The sequence below is a fragment of the Mobula hypostoma genome, chromosome 6, assembly GCF_963921235.1.
Source record: "Mobula hypostoma chromosome 6, sMobHyp1.1, whole genome shotgun sequence".
In the NCBI taxonomy this organism is placed as follows: domain Eukaryota; kingdom Metazoa; phylum Chordata; class Chondrichthyes; order Myliobatiformes; family Myliobatidae; genus Mobula; species Mobula hypostoma.
In genome coordinates this window covers 22593073-22618992 of record NC_086102.1, presented here as the reverse complement: position 1 = coordinate 22618992, position 25920 = coordinate 22593073, and the positions used below count along the sequence as shown (strand labels likewise).

The following is a 25920-nucleotide window of genomic DNA, read 5'->3' as shown; positions in this document are numbered from 1 at the left end:
ACTTAGAAAACAATAGGCAGCAGGTAACCACCCGCTGTGCATGATCACCTACCACCCTGCACTGAAGACCACTAGGGCCCCACTTATGTCGTCAGACACAGTATAAACACACAGAGTACTCAGGTAAGTGACACCTGTAGCAAGGCTGAGACTGTTTGCTGCTGTGGTTCAAAATGCTTTCCAGGAAAAGAAAAGTTGACATCGAATGTGAGATATTCAACGATAATTAGAAAGATCGTTTTTCTTCTGTGAGGTCAATGGCAAACCTGTGTGTCTGATATGCTCACAACAAGTGGCTGTGGCAAAAGAGTACAATATCAAACGACACTATGAGACGTCACACGGAGAGAAATATGACAAGTAAGCTGGACGACTCAGAACGCAAAAGGTAAACGAGCTTGAAGCAGCTCTGAAAAAACAGCAGTGTTCACCAAAAGTCAAGAGACTCATGATGGAGCTGTCAAGGCCAGCTATATCATTGCCAGCAAAATAGCTGCTGCGTCGAAGCCATACTCAGAGAGGGAATTCATCAAAGCATGCATGCTGACACCCGCTGAGCTGCCGTGCCCTGAGAAGAGACAGGCTTTTGGTAATATCAGCTTGTCAAGAAATACTGTGGCAGAGAGAATCGAGGACCTTGCAGGAGATTTGAACAGTCAACTAAAAGACAAAGTGAAGTCATTTATTGCCTTCCATATTGCAATTGATGAGAGCACCAACGTGACTGATGTAGCTCAATTGGGAATATTTATTCCTGTTATTGATGTATCTTTGACCGTCACCGAGGAGTTTGTGGAGATGGTGCCCATGACAAACACCACAATGGTGAACAACATTTTCTCCAGCATCATCGAGGCCTTGGACAGACTGGGGGTTGACTGGAGTCACGCTGTCAGATGGCGCACCGTCCATGGTCGGAAAAAAGACAGGTGTTGTTGCGAAACTCAGAGAGAAAGTTCAGAGAGAGAATCCAGAGCAGGAATTCTGTAATTTTCATTATATTATACACCAAGAGGTGTTATGTAGCAGGAGCCGGAAAATGGACAATGTCATGGATGTAGTAATCAAAACGGTTAATTTTATTAGATCCGAGGGACTCAACCATCGGCAATTTGACACTCTTTTGTCGGAAAGTAATATTGGACACGGCCTACCCTACCACACTGAAGTCCACTGTTTGAGCAGAGGGGTTGAGCTCAAATGTTTTTTTCAATCACGTGCGGAAATTGGACTATTCATGAACGAGAAAGGGAAGCCAGTGGCAGAGTTGGATGACCCAGACTGGCTTCATGATCTTGCATTTCTGGTGGATATAACAGAGCACTTAAATGTGCTTAATGTTAACATGCAAGGCCACAATAAACTTGTTACGAAATACTATAACAACATTCGTGCCTTTCAAATTAAATTAGGCCTGTGGGAGATGCAACTATCCCGTAGCAACCCAGCTCATTTCCCCTCTTTGCAGTCTGTACATGTCGCTCATGGGAATAATGACAACATGGACAGGTACAAGGACAAAGTATCACGGCTGAAAAGTGAGTTTCACAATCGTTTCCAAGTCTTCAGCTTGAGAAGGAATTCTCACTATTTTGCTTGCTATTTGCCGTCAACGCAGCATCAGATGTGCCGGAGAAATTCCAAATGGAACTAATTGAAATTCAGTGTAACTCGGCTTTGAAATATAAATTTGAGACTGTGGGTCTGGACTCATTCTATTGTGACGGGGTCCACAATTACCCCTATGAACTGTGCTTTTTGAAAAGAGAGAGAGAGAGGTGTCCAACACAGACAACTTCTTATTAAGAGAGAGAGAGGCAAAGACTGCTTGGAGATGGTGTTATGGTTTCTCTGCAGCATGTTTACACTTCTGCAAGGACATTGGCAGCTTCTAAGTTCTTACAGAGAGAGAAGGGAGGAGCTACTTGATTGACAGCTGGTGTTCAGCACAACAGTATTTAAATCAGCGTAATTGCTTATTTCACAGGACATGGGACACGCAGACGCACTAGGGTGTGGTGAAGTTACCACTATCCTGTTTAGGTGCCCACGAGTGTGGGACTGTGGATCGATTACGAGGGATCAATCTGTGCTTATTAGTGCATGAAAGAGCGACCCTGTGGACTCTACTAGTGTGTCTAACCCTCACCTGGGTTGGTAGACTATCACTCGAAGAAGACAGCGCTCTTAAGTTGGTCAAGTTTGGCAAACTTGGAAGTTTCAGAGGACAACGGGAAAATCGACGTCATCAGCTCACCTGAAGAACCAAACACCTTTCCCTCTCCACCACTACTCAACTCAATACCACGAACTGAACTGAACTTTACTCATCATCGTAAGACTGTATCCATTTACCCCTAGACTTGAAGAAGCTTAGTTGTTATATTTCCACACTTATATATATATATTATCATTGCTACCCTGTTTGATCTATCTGCATTTATATTACTGTATTGCGTAGTTACTAATAAATACCATTAGTTAATAGCAATACTGGACTCCAAAGTGTTTTCCACCTCTGCTGGTTCTTTAACCTGTCATGGGGTACGTGACACTATCAGTACCTGGGACCGATGTACCCTAAGATGACAGACTTTGCCTCAAAGATAATTTGCATGTTCAGGACAACATATCTCTGTGAGCAGGCGTTCTCCATAATGAACATTAAAAAATCCAAACTGTGCTCTCAGCTGACACACAGACATCTAAATGACATTATGAAAATCACAACTGCCCGGAAACTGGTCCCTGATGTTGACAGGCTGGTTAAAGCCAATAGATGTCAGGTGTCTGGAAGCAGCAAGTGAAAAATGAGTGACACTGTTTGATGCACTGTGACATGTAAGCAAAATGCATGATGAAATATCGAGTGTCGTAATATTGTGATTCATTCATTTTCTGACTTTTCTATTATTGTAAATGTGATCACTTCAATAAAAATTAGAGGCTAACTGTGTTCGTTGTCCGAGTTTGATTGCTGGAAGCAGGCTAATAAAAATTAGGTGCAGTTGTGTAGCCTACATTTACAATTTGTTTCGTTAGGTCTACATTTATGTCTGCTAATGTTCGATTTCAAATGGTTTATTAATGGAAAGGGTGTGGCTCCCGGAAAAATCTCCGCCAAAATAGCATTTTTTTTTTCTCTTATCACAACTTTCTTGTAGCCTACAACTGAAAGTTATTACCAATCATAAAAATAATGCTTGCTAGGCAATCTTCTTCATAAGAAACGAAATTCGTAAAGTGAAACACTTTGTAGTTATAACAGAGACTGAGACACATGAGAGCAGGTTGAAAAAACGAAGGCAGCGAAAGCTGTGGGAGCACGTGTGCGTGCACAACTGATCCGGCCCGCATGAGGTCGCATTTTGTCCAATCCGGCCCATGACCTAAAATGAGTTTGACACCCCTGCTCTAAACTCTCCCTATCCATACATCTGTCCAGGTACCTTTTAAATGTTGTCAATATTCTTGCAACACACATCAAAGTTGCTGGTGAACGCAGCAGGCCAGGCAGCATCTCTAGGAAGAGGTACACTCGACGTTTCAGGCCAAGACCCTTCGTCAGGACTAACTGAAGGAAGAGTTAGTAAGAGATTTGAAAGTGGGAGGGGGAGGGGGAGATCCAAAATGATAGGAGAAGACAGGAGGGGGAGGGATGGAGCCAAGAGCTGGATAGGTGATTGGCAAAGGGGATATGAGAGGATCATGGGACAGGAGGTCCGGGGAGAAAGACAAGGGGTGGGGGGGGAACCCAGAGGATGGGCAAGGAGTATAGTCAGAGGAACAGAGGGAGAAAAAGGAGAGTGAGAGAAAGAATATGTGTATAAAAATAAATAACGGATGGGGTACGAGGAGGAGGTGGGGCATTAGCGGAAGTTAGAGAAGTCCATGTTCATACCATCAGGTTGGAGGCTACTCAGACGGAATATAAGGTGTTGTTCCTCCAACCTGAGAGTGGCTTCATCTTTACAGTAGAGGAGGCCGTGGATAGACATGTCAGAATGGGAATGGGATGTGGAATTAAAATGTGTGGCCACTGGGAGATCCTGCTTTCTCTGGCGGACAGAGCGTAGGTGTTCAGCAAAGCGGTCTCCCAGTCTGCGTCGGGTCTCGCCAATATATAGAAGGTCACATCGGGAGCACCGAACGCAGTATATCACCCCAGCCGACTCACAGGTGAAGTGATGCCTCACCTGGAAGGACTGTTTGGGGCCCTGAATGGTGGTAAGGGAGGAAGTGTAAGGGCATGTGTAACACTTGTTCCGCTTACAAGGATAAGTGCCAGGAGAGAGATCAGTGGGGAGGGATGGGGGGGACGAATGGACAAGGGAGTCGCATAGGGAGCGATCCCTGCGGAAAGCAGAGAGAGGTGGGGAGGGAAAGATGTGCTTAGTGGTGGGATCCCGTTGGAGCTGGCGGAAGTTATGGAGGATATTATGTTGGACCCGGAGGCTGGTGGGGTAGTAGGTGAGGACCGGGGGAACCCTATTCCTAGTGGGGTGGCGGGAGGATGGAGTGAGAGCAGATGTGCGTGAAATGGGGGAGATGCGTTTGAGAGCAGAGTTGATAGTGGAGGAAGGGAAGCCCCTTTCTTTAAAAAAGGAGGACATCTCCCTCGTCCTGGAATGAAAAGCCTCATCCTGAGATTGGAATATTCTTGCTTCAATAACTTCCTCTGACCAGTCTGGGCAATAAAATTGCCCCTCAAGTTCCTGTGAAATCTCTCCCTTTTCACCTTAAATGGGAGGAGAGTAGGAATCTCAGGGGGTTTGTATGGCTGGGTTCATGTTGGCTCAACAAGTCCATACTAACCATATGCCCTCTCAGCTAGTCTCAATTTCCTGCTTTCAGCCCATAGGCCTCTAAGCCCTGACCTTCCACGCACATTCCATACAAAAAAATTAATGCACGCCTACTTACTTTAACTCATTCTGGTAGCTTGTTTCTAAAAAGAAAAGAAAAATGCAATTATAAAAGAGCAAATTAATTTGGATGGCATGATAGTGTGGTGGTTAGCACAATGCTTTACAGTACATGCGACCCAGTTTCAATTCCCGCTGCTGTCTGTAAGGAGCTTTTACGTTCTCCCATTGACTGCGTGGGTTTCCTCCGTATACTCCAGTTTCCTCCCTCAGTCCAAAGACGCGCTGGTTAGTAGGTTAATTGGTTATTGTAAATTATCCCATTATTGGGCTCTGATTAAATCGGGGATTGCTGGGCAGCATAGCTTGAAGGGCCAAAAGGCCTGTTCAGCTAAAGGTCCACATAAAGGGACAAAACACATCTGAGAAGGCATTCCAGTGTCCATTATTGAGGCTTTTGAACAATATAACCATCTCAATGTGCTACACAGAAGTTAGTTCAGTCCTTTTTGCTCCAACTTGGGAGAACATCTGAAACCCAGTTTAAACCATGTTTTGACAGACCTGGATATGAATCACTGAGTTATCTGGAATCAAGGGTTTCAGACAATAATCTGCCCTTCATTATTTTACACAGAGAGCAGTGAATATGTGGAACATATTGTCTGCAAATAAATGACTAACATTGGCAACTATTTGTCCTTGACTAATTCAAGGTAGCTATTTAGCAAAGGGATCAATTGAGAATTCTTTCTTCAAGGCTTTTTCCTCCCCCATGCCTTCATTTGTCACTATCATTGTTAGAAATTAATTTACTATGTTAACGTCAAATAATATAGATCACTCCAGCTCACTTGAATAGGACGACTGTCAAAGGCTCTGCTAGCACAGATAAAATCCATCAGGCATGCTGTGCAGTAAGACCCCAGGGTATACAGTATACCAATCCACTATGCACATTCGTAAATATAGTACAAAGTTTGGTATTTAAAGAGCACGCACAACAAAATGAAAGTAAAGCTGTACATACATAAGTTCTTCATCTTCTAAAGGACTAAGAGAAAATTGAAACTAACCATCTTGCTTTCTTCGCCTTATGCAGATAACAATCACAATGATGAGTATGATAAGCAGGATGGCCACAACGATTGGCACCACAATGGCAATAATTAGCCAGGTCTGATCCATACCAGCTGTAAAAGTCAAAACTGTGGAGGATTAGCACACATTTGAGAACATTCCCCACCGCTGAGCACACGTGGAAAGAGTGCAGACACAAGAAAGCAGCATCCATGGTCAAGGACCCCCACTAGCCAGGCCATTTTCCATAGATGCTGCCTGGCCTGCTGAGTTCCTCCAGCATTTTGTGTGTGCTGCTCTCTACTTACTGTTGCCTTCAGGGAGGTCGTTCAGGAGCCTTAGGTTCCACATTACCAGGTTCAGGAACAGTTGTGACCCTTCAACCATCAATCTCCTGATCCAGCATGGATAGTCTCACTCACCTCAACACAGGACTAATTCCACAGCCTGTGGACTCACTTTCAAGGACTCTATAACTCACGTTCTCAGTGTTATTTATTTGCTTATTATTGATTATTATTCTTTTGCATTTGCACAACATGTCTTCTTTTGCATATTGATTGTCAGTCTTTGTGTTCTACTGTAAATGCCGGCAAGAAAATGAATCTCTGGGCAGTGTGGTAACATATACACACTTTGATAATAAATTTACTTTGAACTTTGAACATTTCCTAATTATAGAATTATTTTGAGAGAAGTAGATGAAATGTAAACAGGGTAAACGGGTAATAATCTGGCAGTACCAGTAAACATGAGAATACACTTTAAGTCAATCCCAAATTTGCTCTCTACCTAACCCAAAATATTGCCTCTGACTTGGATGTGGTTCGTAGATGCTGGCTTTCTCATTTGTCCACCTTTATCTGAGCCAAGTGTTAGGAAGCTGTTTGACTTGGAGTTTACAATGGTAGAATTCAGCCCTGTTGTCACCACATATCTACACTCAGTGACCACTTTATTAGGTACACCTGTACACCTCATTAATGCAACTATCTAATCAGCCAATCATGTGGCAGCAACTCAATGCATAAAAGCATGCAGACATGGTCAAGAGGTTCAATGGTTGCTTGGACGAAACATCAGAATGAGGAAGAAATGTGATCTAAGTGACTTTGGCCATGCAATGATTGTTGGTGCCAGACAGGGTGGTTTGAGTATCTCAGAAACTGCTGATCTCCTGGGACTTTCACACACAACAGTCTCTAGAGTTTATAGAGAATGATGAGAAAATTTTTTAAAATATTCAGTGAATGGCAGTTCTGTGGGCGAAAACATCTTGCTAATGAGAAAGGTCAGAGGACAGAGGCTAGACTGGTTCAAGCTGAGAGGAAGGCAACAGTAAATCAAATAACCACACATTACAACAGTGGTGTGTAGAAGAGCATTTCAGAATGCACAACACATAAAATCCTGAAGTGGATGGGCTACAGCAGCAGAAGATCCTGAACATACTGTAAACTCAGTGGCCACTTCATTAGGCATAGGGAGTACCTAATAAAATGAATACTGAGTGTACACCCACAGCTTTCATGTCAGTAAATTGCCAGACTGGTTTCCACTTTTCCATTTAAGGAAATTAAGATCAATTCTTGTACCTTCACTATCACACATCTGGCATAAGTTGGCTCAGCACAGCCTATCAAACTGAATCCAAGAAGGCTGAGTTGTTGGAAGAGTTAATATTATCCAGCTTAATAACTTATAATGGACACCCAAAATATCCTAAATTTCAACAATAGCTACAAAGTGCTTTGAAATGTCTGAATTCTTCAAAGGCATTGTACAAATATAATATTTATTTTATTTTCGTCACTGGAAACTACAGCTGGATATGCCTCTCTGTAAAACATTCTGTGGTATCTATGACACAAGAGATTCTGCAGATGCTGGAAATCTGCAGCAACACACTCAAAATGACAGAGGAAATCAGCAGGTCAGGCAGCATCTATGGAGGGAAATGAACAGTTCTGCTGTAGGGTCTGAGCTCGAAACATTGACTGTGCATTGCCCTGACTGACCTGCTGAGTTCTTAAAGAATTTTGTGTGTGTGCTGTAGTATCTTTGTTACTTTAGAGGGCAACGGTATCGAAATTTGTCTGTCAAAGTAAGTTATAACATTAGCAAAATTTTTAAAAAGGGCTAAGTTATTAATTGATCTAACTCTCAAATGTGTTGATAACTTTTTATCAGAGGGATATTGGACTTTCCCCTAAAATTCCCCTAAAAGAAGGTATGTGGTTGCCTTAGCAGACCAGGCGAAGAAGAATCCTAAGGGATCCTACAGATCTGTTAAGACCAAAGAGTTGCAAGGGACCAATTTGGTCCTCTTGGAAATCAGAATGGTAATTCATGCATGGAGCCAAAAGAGATGGGAGAGATCTTAAATGCATTTTTTTTTTTGCATCTGTATTTACTCAGATGGACACAAAGTCTATAGAAGTGAGGCAAAACGGCATCAACTTCATGGACTCAACACAGATTACAGAGGAGGAGGTGTTTGCTCTCTTGTGGTAAATTAGGGTCGATAAATCCCCAGGACCTGACAAGGAGTTCCTTCGTACCCTATGGGAGGCAAGTGAAGAAATTGCCGGGACCTAGCGGAGATATTTAAATCATCCTTAGCGACAGGTGAGGTAATGGAGGACAGGAGGATATCTAAAATTGTTCTGCTGTTTAAGAAAGGCTCTACAAATAAGCGAGAGAATTATAGGCTGGTAAGCCTGACATCTGTAGTCTGAAAATTATTGATAGGTATTCTAAGGGACTGGATAGAGGAGTACTTGGATTGACAGGGACTGATTAAGGATCGTTAACATGGCTTTGTGCATGGTAGGTCATGGCTAACCAATCTTAAGAGTTTTTTGAGGAAGTTACCAGGAAGGCTGATGAAGGCAAGGCAGTGGATGTTGTGTACATGGACTTTAGTAAAGCACTTGACAAGGTCCCACATTGGAGGTTGGTCAGAAAGGTTCAGTCGCTTGGCATTCAAGATGAGGTAGTAAATTAAATTAGACATTGGCTTTGTGAAGAAACTAGAGTGCGTAATTGATGGTTACTTCTCTGACTGGAGGCCTGTGATTAGTGGTGTGCCGCAGGGACCGGGACTGGGTCCATTACTGTTTGTCATCTATAGCAACGATCTGGATAATAATATAACTAACTGGATCAGCAAATTTTTGGATGACACCAAGATTGGGGGTGTAGAGGACAGTGAGGAAGACTACCAGAGTTTGCAACGGGACTGGGACCAGCTGGAAAAATGGGCTGAAAAATAGCAGATGGAATTTAATGCAGACAAGAGTGAGGTGTTGCACTTTGGTAGGACCAACCAAGGTAGGTCTTACACAGTAAATGGTAGGGCACTGAAAAGTGTTGTAGAAAAAAAAGGGATCTGGGAATACAGGTCTATAATTCATTGAAAGTGGCGTCACAGATAGAGAGGGTCATAAAGAAAGCTTTTGGCATATTGGCCTTCATTAATCAAAGTATTGAGTACAGGAAGAAGTTGTATAAGAATCACTGAGGCTTCATTTGGAGTATTGTGTACAGTTTTGGTCACCTTCCTACAGGAATGTTGTAAATAAGGTTGAAAGTGTATAGAGAAAATTTACAAGGATGTTGCCAGGGCTGAAGGACCTGAGTTATAAGGAAATATTGAATAGGTTAGAACTTTTTCTCTTGGAACATAGAAAACTGAGGGGAGATTTGATAAAAGTATATAAAAATATGTGGGATATTGATACAGTAAATCCAAGCAGACTTTTACTACTAAGGTTGGGTGGGACTAGAGGTCATGGGTTAAGGATGAAAGGTGAAAAGTTTAAAGGGAATGTGAGGGTAAACTTCTTCACTCAGAGGGTGATGAGAATGTGGAATGAGCTACAAGTGGTGTATGCAAGCTTGATTTCAACATTTAAGAGGGGAGATTTGATAGAAGTATATAAAATTATGATGGGTATTGATAGAGTGAATGCAAGCAGGCTTTTTCCACTGAGGCAAGGGGAGAAAAAAACCAGAGGACATGGGTTAAGGGTGAGGGGGGGAAAGTTTAAAGGGAACATTAGGGGGGGCTTCTTCACACAGAGAGTGGTGGGAGTATGGAATGAGCTGCCAGACGAGGTGGTAAATGCGGGTTCTTTTTTAACATTTAAGAATAAATTGGACAGATACATGGATGGGAGGTGTATGGAGGGATATGGTCCGTGTGCAGGTCAGTGGGACTAGGCAGAAAATGGTTCGGCACAGTCAAGAAGGGCCAAAAGGCCTGTTTCTGTGCTGTAGTTTCTATGGTTTGGATAGGTACGAAGATGGCAGGGGTATGGAGGGTTATGGGGCAAGTCGATGGGAGTAGCAGTTTAAATGGTTCGGCACAGACTAGATGAGCCAAAGAACCTGTTTTGGTGCTGTACTTCTCTATGACTCTATGACTGTATTTCATTAGAATGTATTAGCTTTAAACACTATTGAAAAGCTAGCAAATTGTTAAATGCCATTAATTGATTTTAAATTTGGAAAAGGGGGGACAAACCTTAATATTGCAAATTTCTAATGCATAAACATAGGAACCTTGGAAAAATTGTCTCTGTTCACCATTGCCATTGTACTGGAGAGAGAGCTGCTTGTGTGATAAATTCAGTGGGGAAGAAGATAGTTATTTGATGGGGATGTGACATAGATAATTTTATATGTCCTCTTGATTTTAAAGAAAGGTGACTTTCATCACCTCTGGTGGTGCACAGCTCCCAATTATACCAATTAAAAATTGGTTTTATAATCCTTCAAGGTATCAATACTAAACATCATAGGATAAAAATCACTACTGGTTACAAATCCAGTAGTGTTTCTGCATTGTACATTTAATAAACATGGTTCTATTCTCCACATTATGTGGTTAAGTCTGCTTCCCTATAAATAAGGCTAAAGTTAAAAAATAAGTTTATACAATTATCTTCTTTGCCACCAAAGTCATTCTGTGGATTCTTGTGAACTACCAGTGGTCCCTTTCAGAAGCCATTCCTCAGAAGAGGACTCAGCAGATAAATGTCAGGAAGTTTGAACCTAATCCTGTCTTTATTTATTGTGCCCCCACAAAACATTTAATCAGAATCAAGGAATGATTAATGGCTTTCACATCCTTGGTCCAGGCCAGTATGGTAAACAATATTGCTTTTTTTTTCTCACCAGCAGATACATCTAGTACCATATTCTCCAGGAAACAAAGTTGAGATATACCTTGCAATACTTCATTCCCTATACGACAGTTATCCATCTGCAGTACCTTCCCATAGACTAGGATTGAAATAACTCTTATCTCTGAGACTAACAGTAAATCACAGTATTAAATAAGCCCTTCTTCACCCCAATGCACAAAGCACTATACTTACATGGTTTCACAGTGATGGATAGTTCAGCAGATTTAGGCTGAGGAAGAGCTTTGATCTCAGCCAGACAGATGATCTTGGCATTAGCACTAAGGGTCAGGTTTAAAATGCTGATGGTATTGTAGAGATTTTCTGAAGACTGTTGGGTAGTAGTGTTGTACATTTTCGAATCAACCATTGTTCCATTATTTTTCCAACTAATGGTCGGTGCAGGATTCCAGCCTTCTGCCTTACAGACGACATCCGTGGCATGGTTTACCACAACAGATGAAATCATCTTCTCAAAATATAGAGGTCCGTCAACTGTGAGTAGAATAAGAGCAGGGATTTTGGTTTGTGTGTTGTCTTAACAGTGATGAACTTGCCATTCAATTTAACAAATATATATAAAGAACACTGAAGATAGAGCAGTACAGCACAGTGCAGGCCCCTTGGCCTAGGATGTTGTGCAGACCTTTTCACCTACTCCAAGATGAATTTAACCCTTCCCTCCCACATAGCCTTCTATGCTTCTTTCGTCCAAGTGCCTATCAAAGTGTCTCTTAAATGTCCCTAATGTATCTGCCTCTTCCGCCATGCAGAGCAGTGCACGCCATGCATCCAGCACTCCCTGTGTAAAACAAAACTGACCCTCGTCTGGAGGTTTGACCACACACATTCCAGTTTCCACCCACGTTCCAAAGGCGCACTTGGAGGCTGAATTACCCTGAGAGTAGGTACAGAAAGTGGCAAAAAAAACTGAAAGGGGAGTTGGAAAGCAAGCTAAAAAGTATAAGGTGTAAGTCTGCAGAGGAATAATTGAATGGAACCAGTGGGAATGCGCTGTGGGATGAGTCAAATGGCCCCGTTCTCTGTTATAGCTCTAGCAGTACTTAAAGGACTAATACATAGTTTACTCATAAGTTATATACTCTCAGAGTCCGCTTTATTGGGTATATCATCGTCATTATCATGATAGTGCTGCCATACCCAGCTTCAAGACCATCCAAGTGGACAGAGGGGTATATTATTGTTTTGTACTTTATTTTTAGTTAAGTTTGCACACTGCTAAGTGTGTGTTTTAAATATTGTTGCTGTAATGAAAGAATTTCCCACTCCGGATCAATAAAGTACACATTATTATTATTATTACTATTATTATTATTATTGTTGTTATTATTATGTGTCATGTGATATTACGTGGGGCGTTCATGGTCTTTCCATTGCAATGTTTGTTCTTGACAAATTTTTCCACAGAAGTGGTTTGCCATTGCCTTTTTCTGGGTAGTATCTTACAAGACAGGTGACCCCAACCATTGCCAATGCTCTTCAGTGATTGTCTGCCTGATGTCAGAGATTGCGTAACCAGGACTTGCGATATGCACCGGCTGCTCATACAGACCATCCGCTACCTGCTCCCCCGGCTTCACGTGACCTTGATCGGGGGCTGGGGGGGGGGGAGATGGGGTGACTAAGCAGGTGCTACACTTTGACCAAGGGTGGCCTTCAAGCTAATGGAGGGAAAGAGCACCTTACACCTCCTTTGGTAGAGACATATTTCCACCCTGCCGTCATATGTTACAGGAGGTACCTAACAAAATGTCCACCGAGTGTATATACATGGTTTTCTGCTGCTGTAGACCATCCACTTCAAGGTTCGATGTGTTGTGCATTCAGAGATGCTCTTCTGCACACCACCTTTATAATATATGGTTATCTGAGTTACTGTCGCCTTCATGTCAGCCTGAACCAGTCTGGCCACTCTCCTCTGACCTCTCTCATTAACAAGGCATTTTTTTTTTGCCCTTAAAACAGCAGCTCGCTGGATTTTTTTTTTGTTTATCCACCATTCTCTGTAAACTCAAGTCTGTTTGTTGCTCATGAACGTCCCATGAGATCAGCAGTTACTGAGATATTGCGACCACGGCGTCTGGTGCCAACAATCATTCCACGATCAAAGTCACTTAGATCACATGTCCTCCCCATTCTGATATTTGGTCTGAACAACTGAACCTCTTGATCATGTCTGCATGCTTTTGTGTATTGAGTTGCTGCCACATGATTGACTGATTAGATATTTGCATTAACGATGAGCTGTACCTAATAAAGTAAACACTGAGTGTATATACCTATAACAAAAAGTAAATTCAATAAGAAAATTGGTCCCAAAACACATTTTGTGCTTATGTTCATGAAAGAAGATGTAATAAACCTTCAAGAAATAGTGGAGAACTATAGGTCTACAATGAATGAAAAATGAATCAAAGTAACTTTCCAAGCATAATTCAATACTAGCTCATTTCCTTAACCAAGCTTTATGTACTCTGGTACAGCTGACTGTTCACGTGCTTAAAAATATTCACGCAAAGCTCCTTGGACCACCTTGCTGCATTATAGATAATACATCAATGCAAGCTAGCATTGGAAACATAAATATCTACTGCATATCTACTCCTCTGGGAAAGGCATGATTGTGACTGTATGCAGAGGTGAATAAAAAGGACTAAGCAAGATAAAACATTTCCTCACATGCTTGAAGAGTGTGAACAACTGAAACAGACAAAAATCAAAGCACACAAGACGAAAAGAAACCAAGGACGAGACTGGAAAGAATTGCCTTCAGTCCAGTAGTTGAAATGTACAGAAAACCGTAAAGATGCATTTCTTTTGATCTGTCAGATAGCCTTTGTAACCCCTGTCTTGACTCTCTTCCCTTCCACATCTCCTGCTCGAAGCTTCTGATCCTATTAGATGAAAGAGTGGTTTGATCATCAGCTTACAATATAGACTGCAGTTGGTCACAGCACAAAACCAGAACCTCAAATGGCTGGCACAAGGCTCATTCAGCCAATTGTCTTTCAACCATCCTGACACCAGTAACCATTAGATGTAGCAAAGGCTTAAAGCAGAGGTCAAAATATTTTTATAAAGGGTTAAGAACGCAAGAACCAAAGATGTATTAGAGATTAATAGTAAGTTGAAGGAAGAAAGAATATTTTGTAAACCATTTAAAATGTTTCAAAGGTACTTTTAAAACCACAAAGGTAATCTTGGTCATGTAGAATTCCCAAATAGTGTGGTTTTCTGTTAGTCTGTGCACAACGTTATAAAATGGCTGGAGAGTCTGAGAATCTTCTGCACCATATTCATATGTTTGTATTTAATAACAAAAAAGAGGAAAATGACAGAGATTAGAATGAAGTACAAAAGGGAAAATATACTCAGTGGAAAGGGATGTGGAGGCAGTATTTCAGGTTGAGGACTGACCATCAAAATTAGAAAATTATACATTTCCAACCTTCGCCTGCCTTTCTGGACACACTGCAATGTTTACTTAACCATTCACACCTTCTCTGAATACACCTTTTGGTCCTTTATTTATCTCTTTTTATCATTTTCCTTTACTCTGCCATTTTCTCCTGCATCAACAATCTTCCCCCAGAGCTCTTTCAGGTGGTGCTTTTCAGATCAAACAATTCACTGCATCGAAATAAACATTTTGTTCCTATCCCCTCACCAATATAGTCATCATTGATGCCCTCCATATCATCCCTGTTGAGGACACTCACAATTTGAACAAAGGGAGTTGAATATTTATTTATTATTATTTATTCGTTTATTGAACTATAACACAGAATAGGCCCTTCCGGATGTTCGACCTACACCGCCCAGCAATCTCCCAATTTGATTCTAACCTGATCATGGGACAATTTACAATGGCCAATTAATCTTCCAACCGGTACGTCTTTGGTCTGTGGGAGGAAACTGAAGCACCCAGAGGAAACCCCCGTGGTCACAGGGAGAACGTACCAAATCCTTACAGCAACAGGAATTCAACCCTCTTCTACTGCCCTGTAAAGCCTTGTGTTAACCACTACACTACCGTGTTGTCTCTTAACTTTTAATTATCTCTACTCAGCAGAGAACAACCTCAGATTCCAAATCATGAATGAAGTTCAGAATTTTTAAAGCATTAGTACTGACCCTGTACAAACAAAAATGCCTCTTTATATCCGTCGGTTTGGATACTGCACCTCACGGTCATGTTTTCTTTCATGGTCACTGATGAGATGATAAGTTCTGAAGTAAAAGTGGTCTCAGTTGAGTAATTTTGTTGCCCAAATTGAGGATCTGTTATAATTGGTCCTTCTCCTACAACAGTAAGGATGGGTCTCGAGTCCATTAACCAGATGATAACACTCCAAGGTACTGACACTGTGCAGTTGAACGCAGCATCGGCGTTAAGCAAAACAAAGGCATCTTTTGGACCTGCTATGATTGTAGTAGATAAACACACACCTAAAAGATAAACAGTTGATATAGCATAAATGTACCATCGAGAAAAATGGCTGTAAAAATTTTTTAAGAAAGGAAAAAGTTGGCAATCAATGTCCTCTTGGCTTTCAAGCCTGTAACAGTACAATTGCACGAATAAACTTTTCTCAGCATCTGGATATCATACAATAGAGACTTCAAAAGCAATGCGAATCTAACTCTACTAGTGTGTGCCTCCTGTGAAATAGTGCCAATGTCAGATGGATGGCTGTCTACTTCTAATAAAATAGAAACTTTTGCTATTACTATTAGATGATTTTTGAATCAGGCAGCCTGCAGATAATGAACACTGATCTGAACTGGACAGAAATGTGCTTTGTGTGTTTCATATTCTGTGTTTTCAATTTTTTTGTTGTTGCCATTTTTTATGCATGTGGGAGGAGGGGGTTTGACATTCGATGCTTTTCTTTGAACAGGTTAGTTCCATGGAACTTCTTTGTTTTGGGACTGTCTGTGGGGAAAACAAATTTCAGGGTTGTATACTGTACACATACTTTAATAATAAATATACATTGAACTTTGGACTTATTTAAATACAGAGGCCTGGAATTGGGCCTGTGGCCAAATTCCTGCTGTTCAGATGTACCTGTTGAACTCTGAACCAATCCAGACCCACCACTCTCCTCAAGGGCAAGACTCACACTTCCCATGATCCTCCTCTCTCATTCTCAGTGTTGCCAGAGAAGCTGGTGATTTAGACTTCAAATCTTCATCTCTGACTGGATTACAGTGGCTTGCCTGTATGGATCCTCAGAGATCAATATCTGGGTCATGTATCAGGACAGTAATCCTTCTGCCTGTCCTTACCCCATTGAAAAATATGGCAAATAATCTGCCCAATATTTGTGCACTTTCTTTCTGACATTTTGGATGCTTAGAGTCTGACTAGCACCTGAAGAAAGGGCGTTGCACAAATCAATTTAGGTCATTAGTTCTGTTGCAAGAGGGAAACTTAACTTCATTTTTCTATTTAAAAATAATGGCTTTGAATTTAAAAAGAACTGTTAAGAAATGGTGCATTCCAGTATGTAGAACAGAAGGGAAATGATATCTCAGTCATAAGCAAATAACAGGATTAGTGTTGCTGCACTTGATGGTAGGAGATATTCTGAAGAATCCAGTTGCATTCTGACAACTTCCATGTCACTTTCAAGTCATCCCAAAGCACAGCCAATGAAATGCAAAGCAAACTGGATCAATGAAGGCAAAATTTACAGCAGTCAATTTTTGCATGGCAAGCTCCCACAAATGTTCTGATGATCTGATCCAGTAACATTTGTAGACCAGTTTTATTAGTTACTCCTGGAACAACAGGGTGGCACCAGCGCAACACTGGATTGAGTCACATTCATTGTGGGCTACACTAAGCTGCCTCCATCCCAACCCAGCTATTTCCTTTCATTGTTAATTCTGATCCTAATTCCTCTGTCTACTTCTCCCACACCTGACCTACAGAGCTCAGATCCCTCTTCTGCCATGATGTCTTCTCATTCATCCCCTCCTCCTTCAACACGCTGGTGTCCAACGCTCTCCTCCTAACCTTGATCGCTGCACAAACCCAATTGAGTCTATGGTTGTCAAAACTCCACTCTTTTCATTCAGGGGTGGGTGGGATCTATTTCACTATGGCAGTGTATTATGAAAACAACTCTATAGACAGGATACTCACCTAATGACAAGCTAAACAGTACTAGATGTGTTGTAACCGCCACCATGGTGTACCAGGAATTTTATGTTAAATGTGATGCCTGAAATAATAAACATATGGATTATTAAAATAATTATTGCAGTAACTTACAGTAATGCTCAATTACATAATACTTCTGACTGGTGGTATTACTGAAAAAAGCTGAAAAAAATATGAACCTACCAGCCTTCTCCTTCCCACCCTCCCCCCCACCTTCTTTATAGGGCCTCTGCCCCTTCCCTCTTCAGTCCTGATGAAGTCCGGCCCCGAAACATTGACTGATTGTTTCCACGGATGCTGCCCGACCTACTGAGTTCCTCCAGCGTGTTGTGAGTGTTGCTTTGACCCCTGCACCTGCAGAGTATTTTGTATTTACTGAAATAGGCAGCAGGGTAGCATAATGGTTAGCGTAACTCTATTACAGCGCCAGTAACCAGGGTTCAATTCCCGTTGTACATTCTCCCCATGAGCGTGTGGGTTTCCTCCGGGTGCTCCAGTTTCCTGCCACATTCAAAAGCCAGAAGGGTTAGCAGGTTAGTTGGTCACATGGACACAATTGGGCAATGCGGGCTCGTTCAGCCGGAAGAACCTGTCGCCACGCTGGACCTCTAAATAAATAAGTGCTCACAAGAACTGTTCTGGGTACGTATGACCCCATGTTAATCTGACAGGACAAATGCCACTCCACAAACAGAGTGGGAGACAAATATGGAACAGTGGACGCAAGTCTCCTTACAATAGATGGGAAAAGGGATTGATTCTGCTGCTTGGCCACACAGGGAATAACAGGTGTGTGGAAATTTATTTATTTAGCGATACAGTGTGGAACACGCCTTTCCAGCCTAACAAGTCATACCACCCAGCGACCCACCTATTTAGCCCTTGCCTAATTACAGGATAATTTACAATAACCAATTAACTTTCTAACCGGTATGTCATTGGACTGTGGGAGGAAAGTGGAGAACCCGGGGGAAACCCACACTGTTCACAGGGAGGGCAGACAAACTCTTTACAGATGATGCCGGAATTGAACCCTGAACTCTGGAATGCATTGATCTGTAATAGCGTCACACTAGCCAACGCCAAACCATGGCACCCATCCAACACGGTAGCTGACAGCATATAATATCACAATCAACGTAAGTAAAACAGAAAATAGTGGAAACGTTCAGCAGGTCAGGCAGCATTTAGACTAACAGAAATAATGATTTCTCTTGAAAACTGTCAGTTAGGCCATCGGGTACAAAAGATGGGATGTCACGGTACGGTTGTGCAAGATGATGCTGAGACCACTCTTGGAGAATTGTGTTCAGTTTTGGCCACCCTGCTGTAGGAAAGGTGGAAAGCGTGCAGAAAAGATTTACATGGATGTTGCCAGGACTGAGTTATGGGGAGAGGCTGGACAGGCTTATACCTTGGGAGTGTAGGAGAGTGAGAGGTGATCATGAGAGGCAGTTAATTAATTTAATTTGCTGGCCCGCAATCAGTGGCATAATCCTGTTGCCCTTCTTGAACAAAAGCATCTAATTTGATGTCCTACAGGCATCTCGTTCCTCACCCTAAATTCCCTACATTCCAGGCCTCAAACACTGAACTCGATGACTCGCATACTGAGGGCGTCACCTGCTCTCATGATTCCTGCTTGCACGGATATCCAATCCCAGGATCTATGGACCAGGAAGGACTTGCTGACGTAGTGGGCCACCACCCTCATCCTCCCTGGTCTTTGTGTAGTGTAAATGGGTACTTAATACTGTGTCATATCATGAGGGGTATTTAATATCATTTAAATTCTGGGGGACTTCCAGAAGATGAATTCTTCAGCGGTTTGAACGGGGCACGACTGTGCAAGCGCATGGAGGTCGGCCAGTGAGAACAGCATGAAGAGTTTAAAACCGAGCAGAATTGAAAAGGTGACGGTTATTTCTTCAGCAGTTTGAACGGGGCACGACTGTGCAAGCGCATGGAGGTCGGCCAGTGAGAACAGTGGGAAGAGTTTTAAAAGAAGACAGCTTTACAGAGCGGACGCCAGAGGAGCCGGCATTCGAGCAGAGGGGGACAGAGTAGGAAGGCTTTGGCTCAATGGGGCTTCCGCGATAATGGGTCGAGGCAAGATAAGTTATCTGTTTACAATACAGACAGAAAGTATGTGAGGCCAGTTTTCTGTGCTCGGTGTCAGATGTGGTAAGTCCTGGAGACTCCCAGCCCCCCGGACGGCCACATCTGCACCAAGTGCATTGAGCTGCAGCTCCTTAGGGACCGGGATAGGGAACTGGAGATGCAGTTCGATGACCTTCATCCGATCAGGGAGAATGAGGAGGTGATGGAGAGGAGCTATAGGCAGGTCGTCACACCGGGGCCTTAGGAGACAGATAAGTGGGTAACAGTCAGGAGAGAGAAGGGCAAGAAGCAAGTGCTAGAGAATACCCCAGTGGCTGTCCCCCTTAACAATAAGTACTCCTGTTTGAGTACCGTTGGGAGGGACGGCCTACCTGGGGGAAGCAACAGTGGCTGCACCTCTGGCACAGAGTCTGACCCTGTGGCTCAGAAGGGTAGGGAAAGGAAGAGGATGGCAGCAGTGATAGAGGACTCTATAGTTAGGGGGTCAGACAGGCGATTCTGTGGAAGCAGGAAAGAAACACGGATGGTAGCTTGCCTCCCAGGTGTCAGGGTCCGAGATGTTTCTGTTCGCGTCCACAATATCTTGAAGTGGGAAGGAGAGCAGCCAGAGGTCGTGGTACATTTTGGTACCAATGACATAGGTAGGAAAAGGGAGGAGGTCCTAAAACAGACTACAGGGAATTAGGAAGGAAGTTGAGAAGCAGGACCACAAATGCAGTAATCTCAGGATTGCTGTCTGCGCCATGTGACAGTAAGTATAGGAATAGAATGAGGTGGAGGATAAATGCTTGGCTGAGGGATTGCAGCAGGAGGCAGGAATTCAGATATCTGGATGAATGGGACCTCTTCTGGGGCAGGAGTGACCTGTACAAAAAGGATGGGTTGCACTTGAATCTGAGGGGGACCAATATCCTGGCGGGGAGGTTTGCAAAGGCTATTGGGGAGAGTTTAAACTGGAATTGCTGGGGGGGTGGGAACCGAACTGAAGTGACGGAGGAAAGGGAGGTTGGCTCACAAATAGAGAAAGCTTGGAGACAGTGTGAGAGGGAGGATAAGCAGGTGATAGAGAAGGGACGCATTCAGACCAATGGTTTGAGATGTGTCTATTTTAATGCGAGGAGTATTATGAATAAAGTGGATGAGCTTAGAGCATGGATCAGTACTTGGAGCTATGATGTTGTGGCCATTACAGAGACTTGGATGGTGCAGGGGCAGGAATGGCTACTTCAAGTGCCAGGCTTTAGATGCTTCAGGAAGGACAGTGAAGGAGACAAAAGAGGTGGGGGCATGGCACTGTTGATCAGAAATAGTGTCACGGCTGCAGAAAAGGAGGAAGTGATGGAGGGGTTGTCTACGGAGTCTCTGTGGGTGGAAGTTAGAAACAGGCAGGGGTCATTAACTCTACTGGGTGTTTTTTATAGACCACCCAATAGTAACAGGGAAATCGAGGAGCAGATAGGGAGACAGATTCTGGAATGGAGTAATAATAACAGGGTTTTTGTTGTGGGAGAATTTAATTTTCCAAATATTGATTGGCATTTCCCTCGAGTGAGGGATTTAGATGGGGTAGAGTTTGTTAGGTGTGTTCAGGAAGGTTTCTTAACACAATATTTAGATAAGCCTACAAGAGGAGAGGCTGTACTTGATTTGGTATTGGGAAATGAACCTGGTCAGTTGTCAGGTCTCTCAGTAGGAGAGCATTTTGGAGATAGTGATCACAATTCTTTCTCTTTTACCATAGCATTGCAGAGGGATAGGAACAGACAAGTTAGGAAGTCATTTAATTGGAGTAAGGGGAAATATGATGCTATCAGGCAGGGACTTGGAAGCATAAATTGGAAACAGATGTTCTCAGGGAAACGTATGAAAGAAATGTGCCAAATGTTCGGGAGATATTTACATGGGGTTCTGCGTAGATACATTCCAATGAGACAAGGAAAGCATAGTAGCGTACAGAAATCGTGGTGCACAAAAGCTGTTATAAATCTAGTCAAGAAGAAAAGAGCTTATGAAAGGTTCAAAAAACTAGGTAATGATAAAGATCTAGAAGATTATCAGACGAGCAGGAAGGAGCTTAAGAATGAAATTCGGAGAGCCAGAAGGGGCCATGAGAAGCCCTTGGCAGACAGGATTAAGGAAAACCCCAAGGCATTCTATAAGTATGTGAAGAGCAACATGAGAGAATAGGACCAATCAAGAGTGACAGTCGAAAAGTGTGTATGGAACCAGAGGAGATGGCAGAGGTACTTAATGAATACTTTGTTTCAGTATTCACTAAGGAAAAGGATATTGGCGATTGTAAGGATGACTTGCAATGGACTGAAAAGCTTGAGCATGTAGACATTAAGAAAGAGGATGTACTGGAGCTTTTGGAAAGCATCAAGTTGGATAAGTCTCCGGAACTGGATGAGATGTACCCCAGGCTACTGTGGGAGGCGATGGAGGAGATTGCTGAGCCTCTGGTGATGATCTTTGCATCATCAATGGGGATGGGAGAGGTTCCGGAGGGTTGGAGGGTTGCAGATGTTGTTCCCTTATTCAAGAAAGTGAGTAGAGATAACCTAGGAAATTATAGACCAGTGAGTCTTACTTCAGTTGTTGGTAAGTTGATGGAGAAGATCCTGAGAGGCAGGATTTATGAACATTTGGAGAGGTATAATATGATTAGGAATAGTTAGCATGGCTTTGTCAAAGGCAGGTCCTGCCTTACAAGCCTGACTCTGTGGTTAAGAAGGCACATGGTGTATTGGCCTTCATCAACTGTGGGATTGAGTTCAAGAGCTGAGAGGTAATGTTGCAGTTATATAGGAATCTGGTCAGATTCCACTTGGAGTACTGTGCTCATTTCTGGTCGTCTCACTACAGGAAAGACATGGAAACCATAGAAAGGGTGCAGAGGAGACTTACAAGGATGTTGCCTGGATTGGGAAGCATGCCTTATGAGAATAGGTTGTGTGAACTCGGCCTTTGCTCCCTGGAGCGACGGAGGATGAGAGGTGACCTGACAGAGGTGTACAAGATGATGAGAGTCATTGAGCATGCAGATAGTCAGAGGCTTTTTCCCAGGCTGGAATGGCTAGCACGAGAGGGCACAGTTTTAAGGTGCTTGGAAATAGGTACAGAGGAAATGTCAGGGGTAAGTTTTTTACACAGAGAGTGGTGAGTGCGTGGAATGGGCTGCCAGCGGCGGTGGTGGAGGCGGATACAATAGGGTCTTTGAAGAGACTCCTGGACTCCTGACTCACCACCTGAGGAAATGAAAAAATGGGAATTGTCACTCACTGCTAAACCTTGGAAAGAGTCTAAAAGTTAAGGGCAGTGGTGAACTTGACTGTGTGAAGCAACTCAATCCAGTCTCTGGTCTGTAGTCTGATATGTCTGTAGTGGGGGAGGGAGTTCAGTGAGACACCGCCTGAGGAAATGAAGTCACCAGTTACGTTCAGCCTGGAATCCTTGTCAAAGAGAAGTTCATTTCCATAAGTCCCTCAGAATTTAAATAAAATTTACGACAATGTAAAGGAGGCCACATCAGGAGCTCCAGATACAATAGATGACCCCAGGAGCTTCACTGGTGAAGCGTAGTCTCACTTGGAAGGACTGTTTGGGGCCCTGAAGAGAGGCGAGGGAGGAGGTGAACGGGCAGCTGTAGAATTTAGACTGCTTGCAGGAGTAAGTGCCAGGAGGGAGATTTGTGGGGAGGGACGAGTGGACAAGGAAATCACAGAAGGAGCATTCCCTGCAGGAAGTGTAAACTAAAGATACGTTTAGTGCTAGGATCCCTTTGGAGATGGCGGCAGTTGCGGAGGATGATGTGTTGGATGTGGAGGACTCAAGAACAAGGCAACAGGAACATGGGGTGAGCACGGATGTTCAGGAAATGGAGGAGATGCAGGTGAAGGTGGCATCAATTCAAGAGGGAGGGAAGCCCTGTTCTTTGAAGAAGGAAGACTTCTCAGATGTCCTGGAAAGGAAGGTCGCATCCTGGGAACAGATGTGGCAGAGGCAAAGGAACTGAGAAAAGGGAGCAACATTTTTACAGGAGATAGGTTGAGAAGAGGTATAGTCAAGATAACCGTGGGAATCAACAGGTTTATAAAAGACGTTGGTTGACAGTTTGTCTCCAGAGATGGAGACAGAGATCAAGAAAGGAGAAGAAGGTGTCAGAAATGGGCAAGTGAATGTAAGGGCAGGATGGAAGTTGGGGGCAAAGTTAATGAAATTAATGAGCTCAACATGGGTGCAGGAAGCAGCACCAATGCAGTCGTCAATGTAGCGCAGGAAGAGTTGGGGAGCAATACCGGGGACTGTTCCATCTATATTGCACAATATATATAGATCCATCCATATTATATATAAAATGTACATTGTATGTTATATATATATATATATATATATTGTTTGATTAAGCATTCTTGTTCGACACATTCACCCCTCATTTTTCAAACTGGCTAACAAGCACTTAACCATTCATTTGAAAGAATTGGCAAACCCCAGTGGAAAGGGTCAGAGCTTTGCCTTGTTTAGTTGTTTGTTATTATACATTTGATGGACTCACTGCGCCAAAGGGCTATTTCTGTGCTATAGTGCTCTACAACTCTATTTAAATTACTTTTGGTTTTATGCTTGTTACTATTTGCACATTTTTTGAATATTAAAGTATAAACCAGAGGTGAATAAGTGAAGCCTTCATAGTGTTGAGGCCTGCTGTAAAATAGCAGATGCTTTGGGCACAGATCAATAGTTAATCAGGCAAAGTTCATCCAAGGCCCGAGAACTATCTGGCTTAACGTTCCATCCATTCTTTTTAAAGAGTTAACAATATTCCAAACAGAGACAAGCTCATGAGAGAAGTGTACTTCTGACCTGTTTAATAGTCTTCCTAAGCAGAAGAGAAAATGTTCTTTTCCTCAATTTGCAACGAAGCGTGGACAGGAAATTCCATCAACTCATTCGAGAGCTTTCCAGTGCCCTCCCGGCTTTGCAGCAAGGAATGATAAACCACGCACCTTGAGTAGAATCCCTGTGTTTTCCAAAGAACAACCTTCGCAAGTAAAAGCAACAGTAGGAAGCCCGCAGAATAAACAAAGGTAATTTCACGTAAAAACAAATATCATACAGAAGGAATCAAACAAGACTCTGTACCAGGAAAGAATTTTAAAGTATTAGGTTAGCAGGCTTCTCCGATGATGTATAAAAACTGAATCTTATCATGACGTGATATAAGCCAAGGATTATTTGTACGGCCAAGTGAAAGGGCAAAGTCTGCAGAAACCCAATCGTGCGTTAATGTTTAATATCCACTCACACACGTCATTACTGACTGTCAATGCAACCCCTCCCAATGCTGTAAAATGGGATAAATGCAATAATGTCTTTAATTTTAACTAGAAATCCACAAAGGAAAAACCAAGGACTGAGTGCTTTTCAAATGTGCTGTTGCCAAGGATACAGATTATGAAAGAAATTTCAGTTACCGTCAACAACCTTCACAACTTCCTTCCAGTATCACAATGACTACATTCAAACATGACTGTTGGTCTTAAGATAAATCAAAACATCCTTAAAATTTATGAAATCCTCAGCTTTGCTCCTTAATGCAATGAAAGTTTCAGCCAAGAGGGAAGAAAGTTAATGTAGATCTGAGGGATGGTGGTTATCTGGAATGAGCTGCCAGAGAAGTTAGACAATAAACAATAGACAATAGACAATAGGTGCAGGAGTAGGTCATTCGGCCCTTCGAGCCAGCACTGCCATTCACTGTGATCATGGCTGATCATCCACTATCAGTATCCAGTTCCTGCCTTATCCCCATAACCTTTGATTCCGCTATCTTTAAGAGCTCTATCCATCTCTTCCTTGAAAGCATCCAGAGACTTGGCCTCCACAGCCTTCTAGGGCAGAGCATTCCATATATCCACCACTCTCTGGGTGAAAAAGTTTTTCCTCAACTCTGTTCTAAATGGCCTACCCCTAATTCTTAAACTGTGGCCTCTGGTTCTGGACTCACCCATCAGCGGGAACATGCTTCCTGCCTCCAGCGTGTCCAATCCCTTAATAATCTTATATGTTTCAATAAGATCCCCTCTCAGCCTTCTAGATTCCAGAGTATACAAGCCCAGTCACTCGAATCTTTCGACATATGACAATCCCGCCATCCCAGGAATTAACCTTGTGAACATACACTGCACTCTCTCAATAGAAAGAACGTCCTTCCTCAAATTTGGAGAACAAAACTGCATACAGTACTCCAGGTGTGGTCTCACCAGGGCCCTGTACAGCTGCAGAAGGACCTCTTTGCTCTTATACTCAATTCCCCTTGTTATGAAGGCCAGTATGCCATTAGCTTTCTTCACTGCCTGCTGTACTTGCATGGTTGCTTTCAGAGACTGATGTACAAGAACACCTAGATCTCGTTGTGCTTCCCCTTTTCCTAACTTGACTCCATTTTGATAATAATCTGCCTTCCCGTTCT

At 42.8% G+C, this 25920-nt stretch overlaps 1 protein-coding gene across 3 annotated transcripts in view; it reads right to left on the bottom strand.

The window, feature by feature from the left end:
• LOC134347865 (immunoglobulin superfamily member 5-like) overlaps positions 1–24690 on the bottom strand; it is a 76099-nt gene extending 51409 nt beyond the window's left edge. The window contains exons 1-6 of one of the 3 annotated variants that reach the window (XM_063050409.1): positions 24312–24690; positions 17310–17388; positions 15290–15604; positions 11330–11629; positions 5942–6073; positions 4924–4948 (exon numbers count right to left, since the gene is read on the bottom strand). In XM_063050409.1, coding sequence (XP_062906479.1) covers positions 4924–4948; positions 5942–6073; positions 11330–11629; positions 15290–15604; positions 17310–17355 — 818 coding nt within the window. In that variant the 5' untranslated portion in view covers positions 17356–17388; positions 24312–24690. The remainder of the gene's footprint in view (positions 1–4923; positions 4949–5941; positions 6074–11329; positions 11630–15289; positions 15605–17309; positions 17389–24311) is intronic. The other 2 variants (XM_063050410.1, XM_063050411.1) reach the window with 2 other exon arrangements.
• Between the last annotated feature and the right edge of the window lie 1230 nt (positions 24691–25920).